Source organism: Anas platyrhynchos, chromosome 15 (genome assembly GCF_047663525.1).
Source record: "Anas platyrhynchos isolate ZD024472 breed Pekin duck chromosome 15, IASCAAS_PekinDuck_T2T, whole genome shotgun sequence".
Classification (NCBI taxonomy): Eukaryota; Metazoa; Chordata; class Aves; order Anseriformes; family Anatidae; genus Anas; species Anas platyrhynchos.
The window spans coordinates 13,102,983-13,127,857 of NC_092601.1; the positions used below are offsets into that span (position 1 = coordinate 13,102,983).

The 24,875-nt window shown below is 35.6% G+C and overlaps 1 protein-coding gene across 11 annotated transcripts in view; it reads left to right on the plus strand.

The window, feature by feature from the left end:
* The window catches only part of TRRAP (transformation/transcription domain associated protein), a 92,616-nt gene that overhangs the window by 40,889 nt on the left and 26,852 nt on the right, over window positions 1-24,875 (plus strand). For all 11 annotated transcript variants that reach the window (XM_072023766.1, XM_072023774.1, XM_072023765.1 and 8 more), the window contains 17 exons: window positions 65-199; window positions 395-505; window positions 1,750-1,896; window positions 3,155-3,368; window positions 4,042-4,167; window positions 5,503-5,649; window positions 6,625-6,827; window positions 7,477-7,598; window positions 8,476-8,689; window positions 9,596-9,775; window positions 10,133-10,279; window positions 10,951-11,070; window positions 11,348-11,635; window positions 12,481-12,618; window positions 12,998-13,110; window positions 13,617-13,752; window positions 19,741-19,932. In XM_072023766.1, coding sequence (XP_071879867.1) covers window positions 65-199; window positions 395-505; window positions 1,750-1,896; window positions 3,155-3,368; window positions 4,042-4,167; window positions 5,503-5,649; window positions 6,625-6,827; window positions 7,477-7,598; window positions 8,476-8,689; window positions 9,596-9,775; window positions 10,133-10,279; window positions 10,951-11,070; window positions 11,348-11,635; window positions 12,481-12,618; window positions 12,998-13,110; window positions 13,617-13,752; window positions 19,741-19,932 — 2,733 coding nt within the window. The remainder of the gene's footprint in view (window positions 1-64; window positions 200-394; window positions 506-1,749; window positions 1,897-3,154; window positions 3,369-4,041; window positions 4,168-5,502; window positions 5,650-6,624; window positions 6,828-7,476; window positions 7,599-8,475; window positions 8,690-9,595; window positions 9,776-10,132; window positions 10,280-10,950; window positions 11,071-11,347; window positions 11,636-12,480; window positions 12,619-12,997; window positions 13,111-13,616; window positions 13,753-19,740; window positions 19,933-24,875) is intronic.

The following is a 24,875-nucleotide window of genomic DNA, read 5'->3' on the forward strand; positions in this document are numbered from 1 at the left end:
TAGTAAAGATTGAACTGTTACACTGTTAAATGCTTTTTTAACACACACACTTCTGGTATTTCAGCCAGATTCAGATATGGATCCAAGTGCAGGAGGAGAAGGAGCAAGTTCTACCTCATCTGCTGTTAAAAGAGGGTTGTCTGTTGATTCTGGCCAAGAAGTGAAACGATTCAGGACAGCTACTGGAGCAATAAGTGCTGTAAGAAAAAATTCAGGTTTTGTTCAGAGACTCAGAAGTTTTAACCTGCACTGCCTATGCAATTTAGTTTTCCCAGTTAACGTGAATGACCCTGAATTAAACGCTATACTTCTAAAAATTCTTTTAATTATATTCTTCTTGCTGTTTGCCTTCTTATGATGTTGTCTTTGTTTTCTGTGTTTTATATCCATACAGGTATTTGGACGTAGCCAGTCCTTGCCAGGAGCTGATGCGCTTCTTTCCAAGCCAATTGATAAGCAGCATACAGATACAGTTGTGAATTTCTTGATTAGAATTGCTTGCCAGGTAGTGTGGTTATTCTGATATGCGAATACTGATGTAGCGTGAGTAGCTAAAACCATGAAAACCTCTTTTCATAAGGGTACTTGTATGCTTGGATTATTCCGGTGCTTGTATACTTGCTTTCTGTTGCTGAAAGGTTAGGAATTTTAAAACAAAAATGCACAAAATAAAATATTTTGAGGAAAGAAATTTAATTTGATAAACAGCATTTGCATATTTTTCATTTCACAAATTATGTATATTAGTCACGTGAGGGGTATGCTTAACTTCTTTTGTGGTATTGTATATTTACAGCTTGATGCAGGTGGCATACAGTTGGAAAAACAAATTTAAATGTGAGCAATTGCAAGCCAGATCTTGCAATTGAAAGAGTCTCCATTTAACGGTGCTGCTGATCAATTCTAGCATTTTGTTTGTTCTTTACTTTCTCTTTTCAAGCAAGTGCTATATTGGAAGTGACATGCTTGAAATAAACTTTAGTAGAACTTGGCTGAAGCCAGCCAAAGACTTCAAAAAGTTCGCAGCAGTGTTTCTTCTTAATTTATGTACTTGCCTGATGCTACAAAGTATGCTTGTTCTATTGACTAGATTTAATGGCAAGATTATTTTACCCAAGATCTGAATATATTTAAAGAGCATAATAGGGAAGGACTACGTCAATTATGTATCTAAGGATAACAGTTGTGACTGTATTTTCAAGATCAATTACATGGAATTACTTTTCATGTAGCATGTAAAACTTTTTTGTCAAATTTTAAGAATTAGCTTTTCTAGAAGGGGAAAAACTAGCTGGGTATAGCTCAAAGCTAAAAAACTGTATGGCATGGGATTTTATGAACCACAGTCCTTTGCACAGAAAAGTCATGCTCTTAAAGTATAAAGGTTGTTTTAGTAAAAAGCTTTGGATTCTTGTGGATACATGGATACCATCCAAATTGAACATGTTCAATATTAGTTAATCTTTTCTTAGTTGTAGTAATAATCCATCAGATTAAACTTTTTTTTATATATATATATACTTTTGATGGGTGATTTCAGGTAATAAGGAACCAGTTTGCACATGAGTTGTGATGTTTGCTCTTAGTTGTGAGCTTATATTCAGTAAAATACTCTGTGACACCACTGATAAAACTACTTGAGCTCATCCATTTCAGAAGTAAGAAATTACATGCTTGCTTGGAACGCATAATAAATTAATGAGTTGGTTGCAAAAAGTTGTCGTTGTGTTAACTCTGATTAATTGCTAGGTAAATGACAACTCAAACACTGCTGGATCTCCTGGGGAATTGCTGTCTCGTCGCTGTGTCAACCTTCTGAAAACGGCTTTACGACCAGACATGTGGCCAAAATCAGAACTGAAACTGCAATGGTTTGATAAGCTTCTAATGACAGTGGTAGGTAACGTTCAAGTTCTGTAGGGCTTTAGGATTATCTAGCACGTATGTTGATTGAATACTTTTGAAACCAGATGTTTAAGGTGCACACTGAAATATTTTTTGATGATTATGTATTCTGAGTGCTCATTTGTTATGATTTCAACTTTAAATTGTAATTTTATTTTTATAGTGTAGCATCGTTGTGAAATGGAAATAAATCTTTATCTCTTTAATTACTGATTTCATTCATCATTGTTTCTTGGAGGATTTGGAGCTAAATTGCCATATATCTTTCTACTGGTAATTTGTGACTTTGTATTATGGAATAGGATAAAGTCAGTGATTGAGAATAGACATCTGAATATGAACATTTGGTGTTTGGGGGTTGAATGTCTGTAGTCATTTTATTATTTAATATGTTAAATAAATTCTAGTGTCTTGGGTTGCTGTTGATAAAGTTAATTAAAAAAGTAGGTTCTGAAAACCTGTTTGTGTTTGTCAAGAGGGCATTTATTTAATAACTCAATTCTCTGAAGGTGCCATCTGTCCAGGGCCGATCTATTTATGGTTGTGTGACTGAGCAATTTTTTTTTTTGTGGCTTCTGAACCTACAAGAATCTGAATTTGTGTAACAGAAGCAGGAATTCTTACTGTGGTCTTTGCTGAAGCCCAAGCAATACAGAAGAGCAGGAGGCTGCTTGCCTTCCAAAGAGGAATGAGGAAGCAGAGTGGAGATGGTCAGAGTGTGGAGGTTAACAAAAAGATCAAGGCCAAAAGAAGGCAGGGCCTTGACTTGGAATGGGAAGACTGAACAGAAGTCAAGGCTAGGGAGGGATGAATATACGATAGAGATGAGGCTGTAGCCATGAGTGTGTCAGAGAAGTCAGAGAAATCTGTTTTTTTTTTTTTTTTTTTTGTGTACACACACTCTTAGACTGTGTTTCAATGGGTTTCATGAAATTTGGCATCAGAATTGTAAAGGAATTATTTGATGAGGATGTTGACAAGGAGGTAAAACATAATCCCTTGTTGAAAATGTTTCCAACGAGCAAGGTTTCAAGCAGCTTTCAAAGCTGAGGACCACAAAAAGCATTATAAGGCACATAGTTGTAAATGCCTAAGTAACATTTTATGGTTAAAGATTTTACAGTGCCTTGTATTTTAGAGTTCCATATTGGGTGACTTATCTGAAAAGACTGACATGAAGCATTGCTAATCTGTTTAATACTTCTATGTTTTCCCCTGCTCATTGCGTCTTTGTATGTGTTCTCTTTAGGAACAACCTAATCAAGCCAACTTTGCCAACATTTGCACTGGCTTAGAGGTCTTAAGTTTCCTGTTAACTGTACTGCAGCCCCCTGCTGTCCTGAGTAGCTTCAAACCCATGCAACGAGGTGTAGCAGCTTGTATGACTTGTGGAAACACCAAGGTTTTGAGAGCAGTCCACAGTTTGCTTTCTCGATTAATGGGTATTTTCCCTACAGAACCGAGTATGTAGTATTTTCTTCCTCCTTTTATCCTTTATAGCGACATAACTCAAATGATTAAGGGTGGGGCAAAGACACTCTGCAGTGTGCTAATACTATTTTTCGATTTCTGCTTTTAATGGTCCAATTTAGTTTGCACTTTCAACCTCTTTAAAAAAAAAAAAAGCTGAAAAACGTAATTGTGGAATACATCATTATCTACTGACAAAAAAAAACAACACAATAACCTGTGGTTATCATAACTTTGGTTCAAGAAATGCATGCTATAAATCTAATGCATTTTTGCTATCACAGTTCTTCAGCTTCAGAAGTAAAATTTTTGGTAGTCAAACTTTGCTGTTTTGCTAAAACAATGAAGGGAGATATGCATTATATGCTTTAATATGCTTTATTCTAAAACAAACTCATTTTTATAGACTTTTTTTAGAAAAGCCTCAGTGATCTAAGACTTCTCATCCAAATGAATTACTTAGAAGTAGTGGCACACTGTGGAGGAGGTATTGGTTGTATAGTGAAGAGGTTATATAAGCGAGGGAGCTGTTTGTGCTGTATTGGTTTATTAGCAAGATAAGGTTCTGGTGATGGTTATAGGTGACTGTACGTTCACAGTGTAACTGTTCTTGCCTGTTTTGTGGCTAAGTTTACCAAAAATACACAAACTCTGTAAACTTTGCAGGTACCTCAAGTGTAGCTTCGAAGTATGAAGAGCTGGAGTGCCTTTATGCTGCGGTTGGCAAGGTTATTTATGAAGGACTTACTAATTATGAGAAAGCCACTAATGCTAACCCTTCTCAGCTCTTTGGTAAGTTACCCGTATCTCTAGCAGAAGTATGTAGGTTGATCTGTTAATTAGTATGGTTTTCTGTCATTGACTTTTACTTTCCATAAGGAAATGGAAATCTGATAATCAGGAAGGAGCTGTGGGAAGCAGTTAGGGCTATCAGAAGAGATGAGCTTGGGATGTCTGTCAGCTATGGAGAAAAGGGCTGGGGTATTCATAGCATTTCGAAGAATATGTGTAAACATGCTTACATGTTACTACCTTTTACTTTGTTTTGCAGTTGGTCTTAAAGTGTTATGTATCAGCTGATTTGAATAGCGTAGGAAGATATATTTTTTGTAGATCTTGAATTTTCACTAAATAAGGAATTCCAAAAATACTATTTTTTCTGAGTAAGCAGTCTGAATTTTTATTCTCTACCATCCTGAAGGCCAAAATGGTTGTCTTTTCTTGTTACTCATACTTACGTAACTCGTAGAAAGCTCAGCCACACATGACAATGACAGAGATGTATTGGAATAATTTGGTCTGGCATAGATCTGTTTGTGTTGGCAATACAGACCTGAAATTGCACAATTCTGGAAAACTTTCTGGATTGAATTGGCAAATGTCCTTCACTGTGATATGTGTAGGTAGTTGTAATTTCGTTTTGGGAATTGCCTATTTGTGAGGTGTTAAGATGTGCTTTACAACAAACTAACCCAGAAAGATGCTTTTTACAATTTATCCAGTGCTCATTTAAAAGAAACACTACAATCTAACCTTCAAGTGTTGCAGATCTTTTTAATTCTGTGTTTAAGGGGCTTATCTTTATATGTCAAATTTCTTATGCATATCTGAGCAAGTAAAGAAATGAAACTTCTCAAAGCAGCAATTTGAAAACAACATTTATGCAAAGCACACTTGTGTAAATGTTGTAGGTTTTTGTTGAATTTATCGTGGTAAGGAAAGGAGGAACTGTAGATTTTACTTTTTTTTTTTTTTTTTCCCTTTCAAAGAATTAAGCATTTTAAAGGGTAGATACTGCTTAAACTGATTAGTTTGCCAGAATGTGAATAAGCTCCTATTATGATAGGAATTGTTAAAAGCTATGTAATTTGTAGGGGTTGTGGTTCTGTAGGCATCATGCATTCCTAAAGTGTGCCGAAAGTAGCTGTTCTTATAGTAAAAGCTTTTTCAACCTAGTTGTTTTAACTTGGGTAATCCCCATACTGTTTTCATGACAGGATGAAATAGAGCTAGAACATCTCCCATGTTCTTCTATGTGAAAGAGCACATCCACACTGAAAACCTTGATATTATTCATATTATATTCAATGAAAGCTTTACTTCTGTAACTGTTGTTTTTATCAATAGGTACTTTAATGATTCTGAAATCTGCGTGCAGTAACAACCCCAGCTATATCGACAGGTTGATTTCAGTTTTTATGCGATCTCTGCAGAAGATGGTCAGGGAACACTTAAACCCACAGGCTACAGCAGGAACAGCAGAAGCAAATACAGGTATTTCATTATATAGTCTAATGATGTTAATGATTAAAAGATGTGTAAAGTATTAAAATCTCTTAATCCTAAAGGGATTGAAATGATTTCGTAGAGTCTTGTGCATATTGAAAATAACTTCGGTATTAGAAATATTGCTGAAGTACTGAAGGATAAAAATGCACTTTAAGTTCATATTACCAATGTAATACATAAATTTTAGTGAATGGTTAGTGAATATTTATGGAGCTACAGAATGTATGTATATATATAGAAATACTGAAAATTTTCAACAGTTTATAGTATTCGGGGAGCGGAGCTGACAAGCAGTGGAGCTACTGTTTGTGAAATTAACTTGTTGGAACTGATGCCTTTGTTTTTACCTTAAAAGAGCTTCTTTTCCAGCCTGTACAGTTCTGTCTATCATCAAATGAATTAGGTCATGAGTCATTGAAAAATTCAGATGTTCTTACATACCTACTAAAGAACATGTAATTTATGAATGAATAAGCTACTGGAAGAAAGTGGTTTGAAAGAAATGATGCTGTTATGTTTCCAGAGCATATTTGTTAGGTACACTAAAACGTTTCAAATTTTACTAACAATGGGAAACAATTAAAAAATTATTAAGCTTGACAGATAGGCGAGTTGGGAAAGTAACAGAACTGATTAGGTATTTCATGTATTTCTTTCACAAGCTTAGTTACAATTTTTCAGTATTGGAATTCTGTAATACCTTTTAACCAAAACTACTTAATGAGATAAAACCTCACAGGCTTGTCTTTAATATTCTGTTTGTTTGTTTATTTTGGAGTGACTCTGTTTAGGGACGGAAAGTAGTCATTCTGAAAACATTATTTCAATGTACAGGACTTTATTTCCGCGTAACAGATTTTGTTGTTGCTACTTTAAACTTCCAGTGGCTTATCTTGAAAACTACTTTACTATGCATTTTGTATATACATACACAATTTTCATCTGTTTTTGTATCCATAGCAGGTACCAGTGAACTGGTAATGCTAAGCCTGGATCTTGTGAAAACACGCCTGGCTGTGATGAGCATGGAAATGAGAAAAAATTTTATACAAGCTATTCTGACATCTCTCATTGAAAAGTCTACTGATGCGAAAATTCTTCGTGCAGTGGTAAAAATAGTGGAAGAGTGGGTGAAAAACAATTCCCCAATGGCAGCTAATCAGGTAAATTGAGAAGATAAAACCATGACTATGCTCAAATACTGGATCAATACAAGCTACTGCTATAATTCATCAGGTATTTACAGTGAGGATTGTAAGGATCTGTTATAAAGGACATATAAACTTTTATAAGGTTTTGAATATTTTGCATCCCATGTGACAGTAATGAGTTAAAGATGCATAGCATTTTATAGACATACCCATTTTTTGATCTCAGAAGCTATTTTGCCTAGAACTTCTTTTAAAGTGAAGGTTTAAAGTAAGTCTTCTGTTAACTTGGATAGACAGTTTCTTCAGGAGGAAATCATGTTATTCATGTAATGTTTTGTGACCTCCTCAGTTTACCATATTTTGTGTCAAAGTTAGAGTTGAACGCTTGACAATCTAGTGCTTTATATATTAAACTTACACTTCTAAAAATACATATTAGATTTTTGTAACCATTTAAACACTTAAACCTGTGTAGTTTATATTAGGACAAATGCTTGTGTCTTTTCTTTTTAAGAACCATGACCTTCTACCAAGCTATTTTTCAATACTTTAGGAGTGAAAGAGTGATAAAAATGGTAGCTGAGACGTACTTTGAATATGCTACTTCTCTGCATGTTTTGAGATAAATTGACAAAATTAATCATGTCTTCTTTTAACACAGACACCTACTCTCCGGGAGAAGTCCATTTTACTAGTGAAAATGATGACTTACATTGAAAAGCGTTTTCCAGAAGACCTTGAATTAAATGCCCAGTTCTTAGACCTTGTTAACTATGTCTATAGGTAATTATAGCAATTAATCATTTATTGCAGCTTATTGGTTCATAATTTGTACCATATATGACCTTTATAACATGCCATCAATCTCTTTAGGTTTGAGTTAAGAGACTTTTTTCTAAGATGCAGAATTGATTCGTTTCACTTAAACCACAATACATATTTACTAAACGCAATTTTATAATGGAAAGTGCTTAAAAAGATTTTCTTTTTGGATCTGCCCAAATATCGTCTTTCCTAAGGTACTAGGGCATCCTCATACATGATTGTATATTAAACGCTGTGGTGAACGATATGATCTGTCTCTCCTTTTACCTCCATAGAGTATAAAGATTATTTTTCTTGGAAATCTACTTTAAAATATTCTTTCAGGAGAATTTCTTTACTAGCTAAACTGGCAGATTTTGTAATGGCATAAAATAATTAAAACATCTACTTTATCAAAAAAAAAAAAAAAAGTCAGGTGTTTTATTTCATGCTAATGATTCACATTATTTTCAGTTATTGTTTGCTGCTATTCTGTTTGCTGGGTAACTGTGCCAAACACTGGTGTGAACATGGTGGTCAGAAGTTTTTATCGATGAATGTTATGGGGTATTTCAAACAAAAAATGATACTGTTTCACAATTAAGACAATCAGGATTTTGTCCTGAAAGAGTCTTTTATGATAGCTCTGGGCAGTGTTTTGTGTTGTTGTTATTTTTTTTAATATCAAGCAGCAGTATTTTCTTTGCTGTTTCACTCAAAATGGCATACCTGGAAGCATTCCACACCATGTAGGCTTCCACAGGACATCAGCTCCTTTGATTTTAGTATTTTATCTGCAAAAAATAGAAGGCTTCTTTTTCTAATACCTGTGTAATTTTATCTTTATTCGTTTTAGGGATGAGAATCTTTCTGGTAGTGAACTTACTGCTAAACTTGAGCCAGCTTTTCTTTCGGGTCTGCGTTGTGCCCAGCCCCTGATACGAGCTAAATTTTTCGAGGTCTTTGACAACTCTATGAAACGTCGTGTTTATGAGCGTCTGCTGTATGTGACATGTTCTCAGAACTGGGAAGCAATGGGAAATCACTTTTGGATAAAACAATGCATTGAGGTAGGAAAATTAATTTTATCAGAAATACCATTATAATTCTAGAAATATGTTCTGCATTTTTCTTGTCTGGGTTTAAAAGGGTTATTTTATGTATGCTTTGAAATATGTATTATCTATGTCAAAGATAAAAATACCAAGTGTGTTACCTCAGATACGTCAGAGACATGAAACAGCTGGTTTTGGAAAGCAGCTTTAATCTTTAAAATCCGTGTTCTTTGAGAAAAGCTTAATGGGCATGTTGATACTTAAGAAAAACCATCTCGTACAAGTGATGGTGATTAGGAAAAATAGAGGAGTTGTTATCATAGATGATTTCAGGAAAACTTTCAAGGATATGCACAGTCTATGCACTAAAGGTATGACAAGTCTTAGGTGGGATTGCCTTGAAATTCAATTGCATTTTTGGTTGGCTTATATAAAACAAAATGGGACCAAACTTTGTTGTTTGTCTGTTTTTTGTTTTTAAAATCTGCATATGAAAACAAGAATTTAGAGTGACTGTGGGGATAACTTTGGCCTCATAAGTTTTATGGCTACTTCCAGAGAGATAAGAAACAGCATGGATTTTCTGTGTACATTACTTGATTGAGGGCACTAAATAGGTATATAAAGTAGAAAATACAGAGTTTAAGCACAGAGGAGTCCTATTCCTTCCGTGTTCTCAGGAGTGACTTGAAAGGCAGTCTCGAAAGTATAGTCACAGACTTCAAACTACTGACAATGTGATCAAATTAAGATGAAAATGTATTATATTTACTGAATAAAGGTGACAAATACACCTTAGACACATTCTTGCCACTCTTATAAAAATATGAAACCATAGGTACTGTTTCTCAGAAATACTTCAGTAAAATGTCTATTTAAAAGTTCTCTCTCTTTTTTTTTTTTTTTTTTTTAATGCCTTAGCTCTTATTGGCAGTGTGTGAGAAAAACACTACGATTGGGACCAGTTGTCAGGGTGCTATGCTGCCCTCCATCACCAACGTTATCAACCTTGCTGACAGCCATGACAGGGCGGCATTTGCTATGGTAACCCACGTCAAACAAGAGCCTCGGGAAAGGGAAAACAGTGAATCCAAAGAAGAGGTAACTTGCAGAAAGCACAGTAGAAAAATAATGTTTTTGATGAAAGCATCTCTTCTTGGTTTCTCGTTAAATAAATTTGGAGAAAGTGCCTTGAAGATGACGTGCAGAGCTTGTTCTGTATACCTTGTGTGTAATGTGTTGTATTTTAACTGTGCATGGCTTTCTCAGAACTTGCATTCATTCATTTAGACCTTTCTTTAGTACAGTGCATTAGCAATTCTACTTCTGAACACGAAGAACTAATAGAAATAGTGAGACCTAAATTAGTTTGATCAGAAGGGTATTTTGTATTTGTATAGGGGGAAAAAAAAGTACTTAGAAAATACCTGCATGCTTTGTATCGTTATTTCTGTATAGGATGTTGAAATTGACATTGAGTTGGCTCCGGGAGATCAAACCAGCACACCTAAAACTAAAGAACTTTCTGAGAAGGACATTGGCAATCAGCTGCACATGTTGACCAACCGGCATGACAAATTTCTTGACTCTCTTCGAGAAGTGAAGGTTGGTACTTGGTTGTTCATTTCCTGATAAATGATTTTAATACTGAAATGTTCAAGCTGACCTGACATAATTTATTTTCTATTTTTTTAGCTTATGTTTTTTGTACAGACAACCCTTAGAATCTGATGTAATTTCTTATTTGTGTAGTGTAAAAAATTCTTAAGTGTTTACTTAATTGCTGCTTGTTACTGTATCGATCTTACAGGTGGGAGAGGAAGAAATTTAACTGTGTAAGTTCATTTTTAACTGTTAAGAAAATTGTGATGGCAGAGACAGAGCACAAAAAAAAAAGTATCACATCTTATATTAAAATAATTAATGAGAAGGTAATTTTAACTGAAAGCTATTTTGAAATAATTTTCAGAGTAACATGTCTAGCCAATTAACTGGATCATTTCTATTACCAAAGTCATCAACTTTCTTCCTTTTTCCTTTTTTCTTTCTTTTTTTTTTATGTTTTTTGAAACGGTTACAATAATGAATAAGTCTCGATCAACAAGAAAATAGCATTGAATTCATTTTATGGTAGTTTTCAGTGCTAAAGAAAACATTTTTGATATGTTGGTTGGAAAAGGGATTTACAGTACTGCTTAAACAGCTATACAACTGAACTGTTTTTTAGTAGTATTGAATTTTTCCCATGTTATGTAGATCTTTCTCTTTCTTTCTAGACTGGAGCATTGCTGAGTGCCTTTGTTCAGTTATGTCATATTTCTACACCATTAGCGGAGAAGACTTGGATCCAGCTTTTTTCACGACTATGGAAGATCTTGTCTGACAGACAGCAACATGTGAGAATCTCTTTTAATGAATTCCTCTGTAAATGAGTGGTGTTCCAGGAAAATGTATTTGTGCTAAATGACTTGTTCACTTGCTTTGAGAAGTTTACCATTTTTTGTGACTAGTTAATGCTGTACATCTCCACCAGTACATATTTTGAAAGAAATGGGGCCTTTCAGTTTACTAAGAAACTACACTTACCAAACGTTTGTTCCCAGCTTTTGAATCCAAATTCTGTAACAGTTAGCTCTTCATTCAGATTTGTCTATCCTCATGTTTTTGTTCCAGGCTCTGGCAGGTGAAATAAGCCCTTTCTTGTGCAGTGGTAGCCATCAAGTACAGCGAGACTGCCAGCCAAGTGCACTGAATTGCTTTGTGGAAGCAATGTCACAGTGTGTTCCTCCCATTCCCATCAGACCTTGTGTCCTGAAATACTTAGGGAAAACTCACAATCTCTGGTTTCGTTCTACGCTGATGCTGGAACATCAAGCCTTTGAAAAAGGACTGAGCCTACAAATTAAGCCTAAACAGACAACAGAATTTTATGAGCAGGAAAGCATAACTCCTCCTCAACAGGTAAGATATTATATTAATTGAAAAAGGTTATAAAATGTGGAGAGAAAAACATGGTGACAGTGTAGTACAATAGCTTTAGAAGCTTGTTGGAGGAGTGTCCATTTTTAATTCAATGATGAAATTCCTGTCCTTTTATGTTCATGCATAGTCACTTGCAATGTTGACTACTTTGCATCTTACCTACTTCTCCTGCCTTTCTTTCACGTGGCATGGATATTTTTATATTTTTCTCTCTTGATCCCTCTTTGCTATCTGCTTTTCAAAGTAATTATCTTCAGCACTGTAAAAATAGATCAAACCATTTCTGCCCTTTATTTTAAATCTGATGTAGAAGTGTCTACTGCCTCTGTCTCCTTCAAAGAAGAGTATGCTTTCCCTAACAGATTATGCTTGTTGTATGACCTTAAGGAGTTATTTGCTAAGCAAAATTGAGTTCTCTGTAAACAGATACTGTTGTGTTTAGTAGTCTGTCAGGTAGCATTTGTGAGTAGTTGAGGAAGATAAATATTATAGATTATTTGTATGTTAAAGGGTGAGTTGTTGGTTTGTTAAACAATTTGTTCTATGAATTGATCTGATATTTTAAGCAAGCTAAACAAGAATCAATACACGTTTGTACGTTCATAGGTGTGTGTTTTTTTTTTTGTTGTTGTCATGTAGTGCTGTGTTGTTCTCAGTACTAGGTCATTATTAATAGCTTACCATCTAGAATTTGAAAAAGAGACACGAACAAATCTTTATTTTTGTGTCTTTCTCAACTTGCTTCAGTATAGAAAGTGTGTTTTTGCTAACTACTATGCTTTGTAGTGATGGATTGCAGAGAAACACTGCTCTTAATGTTCTAGGAAATACTGGATTCCCTTGCTGAGCTCTACTCTTTGTTACAAGAAGAGGATATGTGGGCTGGGCTATGGCAGAAACGCTGTAAATTCCCAGAGACAGCAACAGCTATTGCCTATGAACAGCATGGCTTTTTTGAACAGGTATGCTCTTGATATGGGAAATCATCCCGACAGTAAAATACTCAGATTAATATACTGGTCAGCAAGAAAATATTCTGCATAGTAATTTAGAAGACTTCAGTCTTCTAAACCAGAAAATGTTAAAACAGCTTCTCTTCTCGCTAACATAGTTTAAGGCCATGTAATACCTAGATAAGGTAAGACTTTGAGTATGTTCGTCAGCTTTTTATCACATTTGTAAAGCTACTAAGTAACGTCTATTTCAGAAATGAGTTAACATACCTCATTGTTTGTTTTTTAATTAAAACTTTGAATATATATATTATTTTTTCTTAAAGTGACTGTTGAGTTAATGTGTATATAGCAGATGGAAAAGTAAACCAGTATGAATTTTATTCAGGCACAAGAAACTTATGAAAAAGCAATGGAAAAGGCTAAAAAAGAACATGAACGGAACAATGCTTCTCCTTCTATCTTCCCCGAGTATCAGCTCTGGGAAGATCATTGGATTCGGTAAGACTCTAAAGCTGATGTAGAAGAAGTATTGCTGTCCTGCAATTGAATTAGAATACCCTGCTGGTTTAAAGCATTACTGCCCAGAAAAAGCTTAGTTCAGGACTTCTAAGATACAGTAAAAACTTAAGGGAATAAAAAAGCTACTTTTTTACTCCCTTAACAGGCCCTCAGAAGATATGTCTGAAGACTTGTATAATTGTAATTTGTTATTGGTGGAAACAGACTGGAGCTAAAATTTTTTATTTTTTTTCCCATTTAAAATGTTTTTTCTGGGAGACAGAAAATGTGGCTTCTACCTGTTCACAGATTTCTGTATTTTAACCGGTAATGAATTAATAAAATAACAGAAATCCTTCCAACTGGATAAAATATTTTCAGTGCTTTCAAACAAAAAAATGAACAGACATATATACCTATAATATTCTAGTACACAGCATTAGTAGTCACTTCTATTGATTTTTTGGTGATGGTAAATAAATTTACAATGGTTTCAATTTTTGTAGTTGCTCTAAAGAATTGAATCAGTGGGAACCTTTGACAGAATATGGCCAGTCAAAAGGCCACATCAATCCTTACCTAGTACTGGAATGTGCATGGCGGGTTTCAAACTGGACAGCCATGAAGGAGGCTCTGGTGCAGGTGAGTGAGGGCTTTTTATGCTAATGTTTAGTTTCTTTGTTCATTTTACTGATAACATTTCTAACAAGGCAGTATTACAGCTCATTTCACAGAAACAGTCAACTGATCGTCAGAAGTTTTCTCCGATACACCAGCACGCAGCTGGGTGTTTTGGCAATTAAAGCATGTGATTTCATCAGACAAACTTGATTCTTTTTCTTCTCTCTTTACAAAGCTGTACAATGTAAGAAATGTAGCTGGGGCAGGTGAAAGATTTGGTGCATGGTGCTGAGTTATTAAAAAACTACAAATGCATCCCATAGAAGTGTGTGCCAGCAGTGATATATGGAGAAACTTAGGATGGGACCCTTGCAAGTATGTGGTATTAGATTAAACTAAACTCAAAGGTTTATGGGGGATGAGAGGGACATTTTTACATCTTATACCTTTATGGGAACAAGTGTTACTTTTATGAAAAGGATAAAATAAGAAAATACTTCAGTCATTGGCTCATTGTCCCTTGGCAATATAACCCTTTCTAGGTCTAAAAGGGAATAAAAAATAAATAAAAATCATTGCCTCTGTTTTTGTTTGCTTAAGCACCTGAAAGGCAAAGCTAAACTGTTCTTGACTTCCACTGTCCAAATATAACACAGCTAAACACAATTTACTCTGTTTATCTGCAATGCATTTGAGGGGAGATTATGATGTGTGAAAAATGTGGGAATCAGAGAATTGTCAACTAAATTTGGTTTACATGTAATACCTTAGTGTTCTCTAAGGCATATTTGTAAACCTATTTCAAAATCCTTGTTAAGAGATTTCAGAATATACACGTGTGGCTCCTGCCTGTCTCTTGCCTTTTTCTTGAACATCTTTCAAATCATTTTTCAGAGATCCAGCTGTGGCCATTGTTCGCTGAATGTATGTGCAGCAGGTTGTGTGAACCTGTGTGTTAGGATCAGCACTGCATTCAGTTAAGCGCTACTTGGGTTATGAAAGCTGCTCTTTAAAGTATTGTTTCCCTTTTTTATCTCTCTTTCCTGAACTGTATTTTTCTGTTTTCTGGAGTCATAGAGGTCTGTGTCTGTAGACTTATGTCAAGGGCATTTTTGCAATGCCACAGAGTTGTGATATTTTGTGGTTTGGTTTGGTTTAGTTTGTTGGTTGTTTTTTTCTCCCCCTTCTCTATGCTGTTAAATAACTCTGCATGTGAAGAACTTGATGGTGGCTTCCAGGCATCAGACAGAAAACTAGAACTGGTTTAAAGCTTAAAACCATCATAATTTCAAATGAAGCTTTACAGTCATGCATTACTTTAAATGGAAGCAATGCAGCCTGTATGCATCATTAATATGCAGACACTTAGACATGGCAAAATGTTGCTAGGTGTTTAAAAGAGAAAAAAAATCCCTGAAAAAGCAACACATGAAATCTGAGTTTGTGTCCATTGGTTGGAATGGCTGATGTGTGCTGCAGATTATGCTGCTAATTGCTATTTTAATGAAGACAAAATTGGGTAAATAGACTGCAGAAAGGAGATGAAGAAAGCAATTTCCGTTGGTAAAACTGTCAGAGAGGAGGAGGCATTGAATTAAATACTGCAGCATGCATCGGTGAGATTGGCAGTGCAGGAGACAGGGTTTGAACTGATAGGCAGTGAGAGAGATGGGGACTGGATTTGAAGACAGCCAGGGTTGCAGGAAGAGATGGGCTACTTCTGAGGGAAAAGTAATTTGAATCCACATAAATATAAAATAAGTAGAATTGTAATCATATGCACAAGGTCACGCTTAGCTTTTAGATAATTGACTCTCAAATGTGTTCCCCAAACTATTTTTGGTGTACAATATATACCAGAACACGTGCAAATCTTAAAAAAAAAAAATTGAAAAAAAATGAAAAAAATATATAGACCACTTGTAAGAAAGAGCAGACTTTCATGAAGTGGCACTGTTTAATTCTACAGTCTTTAACACAAAAGTAAAAAAGAAGCAAAAAAAAATAAAAGGAACTAGCAAGTGTTTTACTCTCCTTTCAAATCGTGACAATTTCTGGTAGATTTTGTGCTAGAAGTAATTATCGTAATGTTATGCAGATTTGGTGAAATAGGCGTTTATGACAGAGTACTACTTGTTTGATTTTTCCACATTCCATATTTTCCTTATTTCATAATACGTGGAATCAAAGCACAAGTTTGTATGTTTCTTATGTTTCAAAGCTTCCTCAAAGTTTTAATGCATTGATAACTATATTTTTATAATTTAATGTCAGGCTTACTGAATCCTAGGGTTATTTATGTTGGAAGGGACTTTTGGAGGTCTATTCAGAGAAGGCTCAAGTAGATCAGGCTGTCTACTCTAGTAGAGTTCCAGTATCTGCAAGGATTGAGATGCTACACTCTCCCTGGGGCACAGTTTTCATCTGAAGTAGCGGGGATATGCCCTGCCTGTTATATAGCGTTTAGAAACTAGCACCATAGTTAGCTTTAGTTAGGAACTAAGGAACTTGTGTGTAGCAGGTGAAGTAGTTGTCTTCTTCCTTTGGTAACTGATAAAAGACATGGTTTGTGCTTTCCTGCAGTTGACCTTCATGATTCATTATGGAGTTCATTATTACGTTCCGCTTGTGATTCATTTTGCTAAACAACTTGCATTTGTAAAACATTTCACCTTTCCTTTGTCCTTTCCTGGGTTTAACTCATGAGACTGTGAGTTCTGCGCTGTGTGCCTGACGAATGAATGCTCCATAAAGTTCTGCCTGTTACAAGAGAGCTTGAAGGCAGGGGGCACACTGCATATAGAAAATATATCAAAAGATCAAAATCTTCAAGATCCTATTCTTTCCAAGTGTAATATCTTTTTTCTTTTTTTCCTTCCTGTTAATAAAGTTAAAACGGCTAGGTAAACATGCATAGAATAGCTCCTATTTTCTGAGACAATGCGACAGAAAATACATAGGTAGATATTTTTCTATCAGAGAGCGAATTTTGAGGAAGTCTTCCACATTTTACCCTCTCTTAGGCATCTTTTTCCCACTGGTTTAAGAACCATCCCATGAGCATCGGCCCATAGTTATTGTTCCTGAGGTCCCTATAAAGTATAGGGGCATGCAGCCATCTCGGGCTTCTTGGGACAAGTGACAGACTTCTGTATTTGTATTGCCAGCAGATTTTTATGGGATTATTATTATTTATATATATATTTTTTTAACTTTGTATGACAAATCACTGTTTTATAGAAAAGTGCAATTTTTTTAAAAAAAAAACAAACTATTATTTTTAAGGAAATACACCTTCTTTTCATAGTAAGTAGAGTTACTTGTCTTTGATTAGTTAATGTAGAAACGTAAATCAGACGTAGGACTGATTGCAGTAGAACAAATTGCTGAAAGGTGAGAACACTGCATTAAATCACAAGTAGAAAGGAACTTGCTGATCTTTGTTGCACTGTTGGTATATACTGTGACATTCCTGGTATTACTCTGCTAGAGATGTCAGAGCTTGGAATAAGGGAGCAAATTGCATATTTAAAACACAATTTTACTGACAAAGCTCTGGGCAGAGCCTTAGGCAGCATTTTTTCATGTTGCAGAGACTTAGCCAGGAGAATTAGTCCCTCACTTCATTGGGCTTTATTGTTTCATCATTACTGTTTAAGTTTTGAACCAATATCCAGCAGTTAAAAATATTGCATGTCAAATTGTCAGTTGGCTGTCTACTTTCATAATAGTTGCAAAAGATAAAACATGAAAAATGCTGAGCATCCTTTAATTTCAGTACCTTGCAGGATTAAGTTTCTGTATACAAAATATCCTAATGGCATGCTTCATTCTGACAACTTATTCTTGCATGATAAATATGTCGAATTGGATGTCTCTCTTCCTTTCTTCAAAATCAGACTATTACGTTTTTTTAACGTAGCGTTTATTCTTCTATAACACTGCCTGTTGTCAGAAGGCAAAGTGGGTGTATGCAGTCCATATGTTTTTTTTTTTTAAAGGTAAACTGTGAAAACTGAAGAAGTTGTTTAACTAATTAAAGGCAGCATTGTCTTTTGTTAGAACCTAAATTAAGGGTGTCCAACCACTGCAACATTTGAAATTGAATTTTCCCATACTTGTAGTACTGATGGTTCTAATTAAATAGTTGTCTCCAAAGATGAATTCTATCATTTTTCAGGCCACATGAAGCTAAATCTGTAAGTAGCAAGCTGTACTACAGCTACAACAATGACCCTATAGGTCATATTTACATTTTAATTAACTTATTTTTCTCTTTTAAACATTGGTATTTTGTGTTTGAAGTATGCGACTTTACTGGGTAATTATAGAAGTGATAGTATTTGAAAAATGTTTAAAGCCTAAAATAAGAACTATATTGTACAGTATTTTAAGCCTTGAGTTAGAACAGAATGAAATAGATCATGTCAGATAGGTTCTGGTTTTGGAAATTGAGTTTGAGTAGAAATGACAACCATGAGTAACTGCTGATATGCTCTAGATGCAGTTATATTACACGAGATATATAACACGAGTTGTATTACATGAGACATTCACTAATTGAGTAAAGAGAAGATGCTGCTGAAGCCATAAATGGAGCTTTTTTTGGTTCTTCTCAGGTTCTTATAAAAGAAGTGTCAGGACACATGTTTGCGTAAATATTCGGATGTGTAAGAATAATTGCTTCTATGCTGCTACTATGGTTACTCCAATTTTATTGGTATTCTTTAATGCGTCTGTTTTTAAATACTTACTTAGCATACAAGTTTTTTTGATTTTATGAAGCTTCATTGTTGATCCATGGGTCAGAAGAGTCAGAAAAGATGGCAGATAGTATCAGTTTTCATAAATCTTTGGGAAACATTTTTAATAATCTACCTATTAAAGTTGAGCTATTAAAATACCATGTGGCCTTTGATAGGACCCAAGACTCATTTCCATTTGCTCACATTGCCACTGTGTTTAATGATCCAGTAGATAATGTAATAAAAAAGAGATTATTTTCACTGTGTAAATGTAAGGTTGCTACCTGGCAGTTTCTCTCAGCTGGCTCAGGCATAAAAGTCAGTTGAGGATAAGCAGAAAAACCAATTGTAATGCTTAAGATACAGTATATCAACATGGAGATAATGTAAAGGAATTTCTGTGTTGCATATCAGGGCGAAAAAAGTTTGATGTGAAGATTAAAAATGAGAAACCAAATGAGTTCTGGATTTAAGGCCTGTAGTGTCAGATAGGGAGCAGTTAAGCATTTGGTTATGTGTATGTTTACTGTAAAGTAATAATCTAGTTGCTAAACAATTGTGCTTTGCTGTTTCTAGTTGTTATATTTCTGTTTTTCTAGGATTTTAAGAAAATGGTTTAAAATTATATTTTGTTTCATCACTGCCACCTGACTTTGCACCTGTACTCAGAAATTATTTTGACATAAATGGGAAAGTTACTTGTAGATGATTAAACAATTGATAATTTTTTTTTTTATTCTCATCAACATAGTTATATCCTAGAGGAGGCAGTTAGGAAGTGTAATGGTGGTGTAACGTGCTGACAGATAGGGACGGGATCCTTTTAAGTGAGAAGTTGACATTAGTTGTTCTGGAGCTCCTGAAGCATTTCAGTGGTGGTAGATTATCTGCTGAGAAGCATCTTTTTTCTCTTTATAGGGTGAGTTGGTTTGCAGTGAGCTTCATGCTCCTGTTGCAAGACTGCTTTCAGCTTGCTCAGCTGTCTCCGAGCTACTCTACAATTGTCAGAGTAAAAATACCCTAACAGCAGGCTGTATGAAGGCACTGCTTGTGCTGAATTTGCAATTTATTTGCTAGCCTTCCCTTACGAATAATTATTAGAGTGCCTAAGCTCCTCTAATGAGAAACATTGATATTTTAGTGTGGTATTTTTAAAACAAAAAATAAACCTGTTTAAGAAATCTTAAAAAAAAAAAAAAAAAATAGCTCAGAACTGTTGCATTTTAGTATGAATAATCATTACGGGGCTTTTTTGCATTACCAGGTGGAACTGAGCTGTCCAAAAGAGATGGCTTGGAAAGTGAACATGTACAGAGGATACTTAGCAATTTGCCATCCTGAAGAGCAGCAGCTTAACTTTATTGAGCGCCTGGCGGAGATGGCAAGTAGTCTGGCAATTCGGGAGTGGAGAAGGCTTCCTCACGTAGTCTCCCATGTCCACACTCCCCTTCTCCAGGTGAGAATTGAGCGTTGTTTGAATCAGTTATTTTCTGGTACCAGGTCTCAGGACTTCTAATAACCGTGAGTATAAAATACTCTGCTGCATAGTACTGATTAGTTTCTACTAATGATATTTCTTTGTTAAAAATTGTGGAATGTGTGTTTTGACTGGGATTCCTTTGAAAGTCTTTATAGTTCACCTGAATCTGCTCTGCTTGTGGTGTACAGAGGTAGCTATTTAAAAACTGACAAATGGCTCAGCCTTCTTTGTGGGCTAATGTGTAATGTGCTGTGGTACTTGGAGTTCTTGAACGTTTAGTGGGTTTTGAAGTAAGATCCATTTTGAGTAGGTATATTATTACATTATATTACTTGTGGAAATGTTGAAATAACCTAAGTGTTCTTTTCAGTTAGTTTGAAAATGTGTTAAATGTAGTATGGAATTTTGTCAATTGTAACCCACTCATGTAATTTTTTTTTATTTTATATTTTTAAAACTAAGCTAAATGTGAATGCCCTATAAAGGAAAAGCATATTCAGAAATGCTGTTATTGCTGAGCAAGTTCTGAACATCCTTGTGGCTTAAGCATTAGGGTCAAAGAACCAGAAGGCTTTAAGGGTCTGTTGTTAGTGAAGGACTTTTCAGATAAAGCTCTGGGCAATGCGAACCTTACTTTTTTTTTTGTCAGTTCCATATTATTTTGCTAAATGTTCTGATTTGCCATTCCCCAAGCTATTTTCTACTGGTAAGGCTATAAAATGGTTTTGTCTGTTCCTTTTTTATGGCAGGATGAAGCCATCTGAAGATCTTCAGATGACTTTGGTTGGTGTGCCCTGTGAGCTCCTTCAAGGGCACTTGGGTTGGAAAGTTAGAACAGCAGGTCGAGCCTGCCGTGTAGTTCTGTGAGCACATTGGTGTTAAAAATAATGGTAGAAAGCAAGCTTCTGTTGTACATAAAATGCCTGGTTTGGTGTATTCGTTATTTCTTGTAGCAGATGCCATCAAGAGCATTAGGGAAAGGAATCGGGAGGGAATGTAGTCTCCGAATTATGTGATGTTTTATTGGACAGGGAGAGACCTGTATACAACTTCTGCTGTAAAGGAGAGTGGATTGTATTGGTTAAACTAATGTACCTCAAAGCTTCATGTGTTGTTCGGCAGCATTATTAGTTGTCTGGCTAGGTCATTTGGCAGTTCTGATCAACTTAAAATCTTGACTTAAAATCTTGAAGTAAGGTATGAAGAATTCCCATGCTAAATCATGTTGCTTCACAGTCAGGGAGGCCTTGTGCATTGGGCAGAGTTATCGTGTCTCCCCTCAGCTAGTCTGACGCCTGCTACAGGAAATAAAACGTCGTTGGTCTGAGTGGGAGGCCATATTTCCAGTAAGATGCTGTGCCTACTTGTGGGTGCATGCCTTACAAGTTTGTGCTGATGGAAGAGGTTACTGCTTCCAACTAATTGGCTCATTTTAATTCCAGTATAGTACAGAGCACTTATATGAGTAGGTCAGCTAAAAGATTTGAGACAGTGGTGACCTTCGTCAGGGGCCTTTTATGAACCAAGAAGGAACAGACTTCATGAGTTAGAAGAGGGGAGAGCCCTGTGGCCTTACTTCTCTGCGATTAGAAAAAGATCAGTGTGCTTTCTGGACAAAAAAACTGGACAGTGTAAAGTTTTGAGAGGAGCTTAATTCTAAAGTAAGGGCAGAATTCTGGCAATGAAGCAGCAAACTGTCCTGTCCAGAGGGACAGGAAAATGAGGGGCAGCTCATTAATTTAGGATTGCAACAACTTCAAAATCAAAACTAAAACAAACAAACACAAAAAATCCCCCAAAACAACAACAAAACCAAACCAACAACAAAAAGAAAACACCCAAATTTGAGTATCAACTAGTAGTTATTGGCTTATTTCTTTAGCAAGCTCATTTAAAATACGGGCATAGCTTTGTAACTTCAGTTTCATACTGTCCTGTAAAATTACTGAGGTATATTGCACACAGTCTTTACCAGCACAAATGTTTAAATAAAGTCTTGTGTGCATAATTGAATCCTTGACTTGGAAAGGACAAGTAACTTTCCAGTTCATTAGCCCAGTCCATATTTTAGCCTTCAAATTGTTAAATATTACAAAGCAAAGATTTTTCCCAGCATTTATATAAATGTAAATTGGTTTTAAGGTATCGTGCGCGAGATACATATTTTTTTTGCTTGTGAGAAATCTTACTTTTTGTCATGCAATGCTAGCACTTCAGTTTAAAGAACAGATATGCTTAAATTCTGTTTTTAGTCTTTCTCTTTGGCATAAATGTTTCTCAGGGAAATGATCCACTTAGAAAATTAGGGGAAGACTCGTTTCTTGTCCTGTCAGGAAGAGCTTGTGAGAACTTGCTGAGACTGTTTCTTTTTTCAGACTTCCAGAAATATTTTTGTGAAGCAGCTGGTACAACTTTGATATCACACAGAATATGCAGTTTACTAATTACAAGAGATGAAATACCATGTAACGTGGTGAAAAATGTATGGCTTGTGTCCTTTCACACATTTCACTGTAACAAAAATGGATAGCTTCTTCCCTTTTAAATGTATGAAACGTCAACACTTACCCTTTTGCTTTCTCTTGGATTTAATTATGTAAGTAATTCACAACTGTAAGAGAAGAACTTCTGAGAGTGGATGTTATTGCCAAGTATAATTGAATGGAAGTAGGTGCCTAAACGCATCTCTAAGAAACGCGATTTGGCTTTGAGATGCTTTCAGAAGCTTCTTGAAAAGGAACCTAGTGTCTTCCAATTTGGATTGTGCAGCTGTACCCAGAGCATGGAAGTGGGGCTGGGGGAGAGTTGCGTTCACTTTGTCATGCAGCATGTGATTGGGAATAAACATGCCAGTAATTTGTTTGAAGGGCTGATTGCGTCCCTCATTAGGCATCCTGATAAACAAGCATCTGTCAAAGATTAGCTCTCATTACAGAGGAGGAAGCCTTTCATCTCCAAGGGGGAAACTGTGGGATATCTCTGTGCAGTATGATCTGAGATGTGATAACGGGGGATGCATTTCTTGATGGACTGGTGCTCAGAGAACTGTGAATGAACCTTACCCACAGAACTTACCCACAGAAATGCGGAGGATACTACTTCCTTAGTTCTTCGTAATCTAGAGGTTCCTGTAATTCTGTAGGCACAATTCACCCTGTGTGTCAGGTCTGGTTTGATTCATGAGTACCTAAATCCACATGATCTAAGGTACCTCTACTAAGTTGTACTTGTGGGTAGAGCTTACACAGCAGGCTTTTGAATTTTTATAATATATGTTGATGCATCAGACAGAGTGAATGAATATGGAAAAATTCTCCATACTGAGAAGCAGCTGTCAAGAAATAGGTAAGATATAAATAATTGTACAAGGTTTCATTTATTTGAGCTGATATACGACTGGAAGACTTCTTGACCAAATTAATTCCTTTTTGATAAGTTTTCACCGATGGTTTTGAATTTTTTCTCCCCTGGATGGGCAATATCTGCAGCATGAAAGGGTTAGTATTGCTAAATAAAGCATTTAAATGCTTTCAGATATCAATTAAAATAAGCTTTTTAAATAATCTAATATGTATATATCCCTCATGAAGAAATGATAAATTAGGCAATGACTGACAAAGGTACAAATGCAGCCGTGAATTTGCACTGCGGTAATTACTTTTTTTTAATATCAGATAGTATGTGATTAAATACCTGTGAGAAAATTAAATTTATGTGATGAATGGGTGTAGGATGAAGGTTAAGCTATTGTGAGAGCTGATACTGAGATGACTGTAGGAAAATATTACTTCGTTTAATTTATTTTGTTTCAAGAGATTTCACTGTGTAAATTTCGATGGCTTTTTTTTCTTAAAGTAGTTATCTTATTTGGTTGATTAACAGTGAATACAACTGTTATCTGACAGGGAGGTAGCTTAGAGAATACTACATTGGTTTTATTGTACTACAGGTAATTAAATTCCATTAAAGTTTGCAGGCCTCTTCTTCAACTTGTTGAAGTTTAACAAAATGTCTGCTGCCTTTAGTAGGTTTGAAGCTACTGCCACCTCCTGTTTGTTCCTGTCATTAATTTGAGGGTAGTAGATGTTTGTGAAAAAAAAAGCATTCTTGACCTAAGTGATTTCTCACAGCTAAGTTTTTTTTTGGTGATTGTCTTAATCATTTCAGGAGTACACACTGTTGCTGCACGTTCAAGCTTCTGTTAAGAGTTGAGATCGTGATTAGGGAATTTATGCTAGTAGGCTCTGTTAAAAGTTATGATTATTTTCTTTTGAATGCTACCATTTTGTGAAAGCATGTGCTTCCTAAATGAAAGAAGGAATGAGGGAATTTTGATCTTACTAGCCTAGCATTAAGGAAAGACATGTCACCGCTTCCCCAAGTGAAACCTTGGAAGCAAGCTCATAGCGTTATAGAAAGAACCCATTAACCACAGGTTGGTGGTGTCTGCAACCAGGGCATTTAGCTTTTGTCAGAATGAGGTGTTCCTGAAATGAACTGGAGAGGAGGGGAGCCTGAAGTTAATGCAGTGACCTTTTGCAAGCATGTAGGAAAGTACTTTGTCACATTCATATACTTTATATCTAACAACCAACCAAATTATTTTATAGACTCCCATTGGTATAAATTCTGTATCGGTGACTCAATGGCTGACACTGTTCAATAGCTGTTCAATTTCTGTTCAGTAACCAAATTGTTGAGTGAAATTTGCATTCTGATGTTTTGTTTGTGTGTTTGTTGTTTCCCCTTCCCCCCCCCCCCATGCTTAGAATGATTAATGGTCATCTGTGCAACTAATGACCCCAAATGGCATAGTTTTATCTTTACTTTATGATTTAGAAGTGGACTCCTCAGAAGGATCTTTTTTTATTGGCTCACTTATTGTACTGTCTGTTAGCATAACTTATGTTGTGTAATGT